The sequence below is a fragment of the Otolemur garnettii genome, unplaced genomic scaffold (assembly GCF_000181295.1).
Source record: "Otolemur garnettii isolate 467f Iridium unplaced genomic scaffold, OtoGar3 scaffold00043, whole genome shotgun sequence".
NCBI classification, from domain to species: Eukaryota; Metazoa; Chordata; class Mammalia; order Primates; family Galagidae; genus Otolemur; species Otolemur garnettii.
In genome coordinates, this window is record NW_003852438.1 from 10,745,005 (window position 1) to 10,745,481 (window position 477).

General features: G+C 41.7%; 1 protein-coding gene across 2 annotated transcripts in view; it reads right to left on the reverse strand.

The window, feature by feature from the left end:
- The window catches only part of CS (citrate synthase), a 39,192-nt gene that overhangs the window by 1,865 nt on the left and 36,850 nt on the right, over nt 1–477 (reverse strand). Inside the window, exon 10 of one of the 2 annotated variants that reach the window (XM_012805573.2) lies at nt 4–210. In XM_012805573.2, coding sequence (XP_012661027.1) covers nt 4–210 — 207 coding nt within the window. Of the gene's footprint in view, nt 211–477 lie in introns of both variants that reach the window. The other variant, XM_012805574.2, reaches the window with a different exon arrangement.

The following is a 477-nucleotide window of genomic DNA, read 5'->3' on the forward strand; positions in this document are numbered from 1 at the left end:
CTGAAGTAGCACCCCACTGTGAGCATCTACATTAGGCCAAGGATTCTTGGCCTTGCCCTGTTCTAAGAGGACATTGGGCACAATCTTGTAGAGTTGAGCAACAAGCTTAAACATGGGGTCATTAGGCAGATGTTTCAGAGCAAACTCTCGCTGACAGGTATATCGTGGATCTGTCTTCCTTAGAACTGCGTGACCATAGCCTGGAACAACCTATGAAGAGTAAAGGCAACAAGACAGTATTCTCAGGTAGAAATTCTTTAATTTATTTTTGAGACATAGTTTCACTTTGTCACCCTGAATAGAGTGCCATGATATCACCATAGCTCATAGCAACGTCAAACTCTTAGATTCAAGTGATCCTCTTGCCTCAGCCACCCAAGTAGCTGGGACCACAGGCAAAGGCCACCATACTTGGCTAATTTTTCTATTTTTAGAATTCCTTTTTTTTTTTTTTTTTTAGACATGGTCTCAAACTGT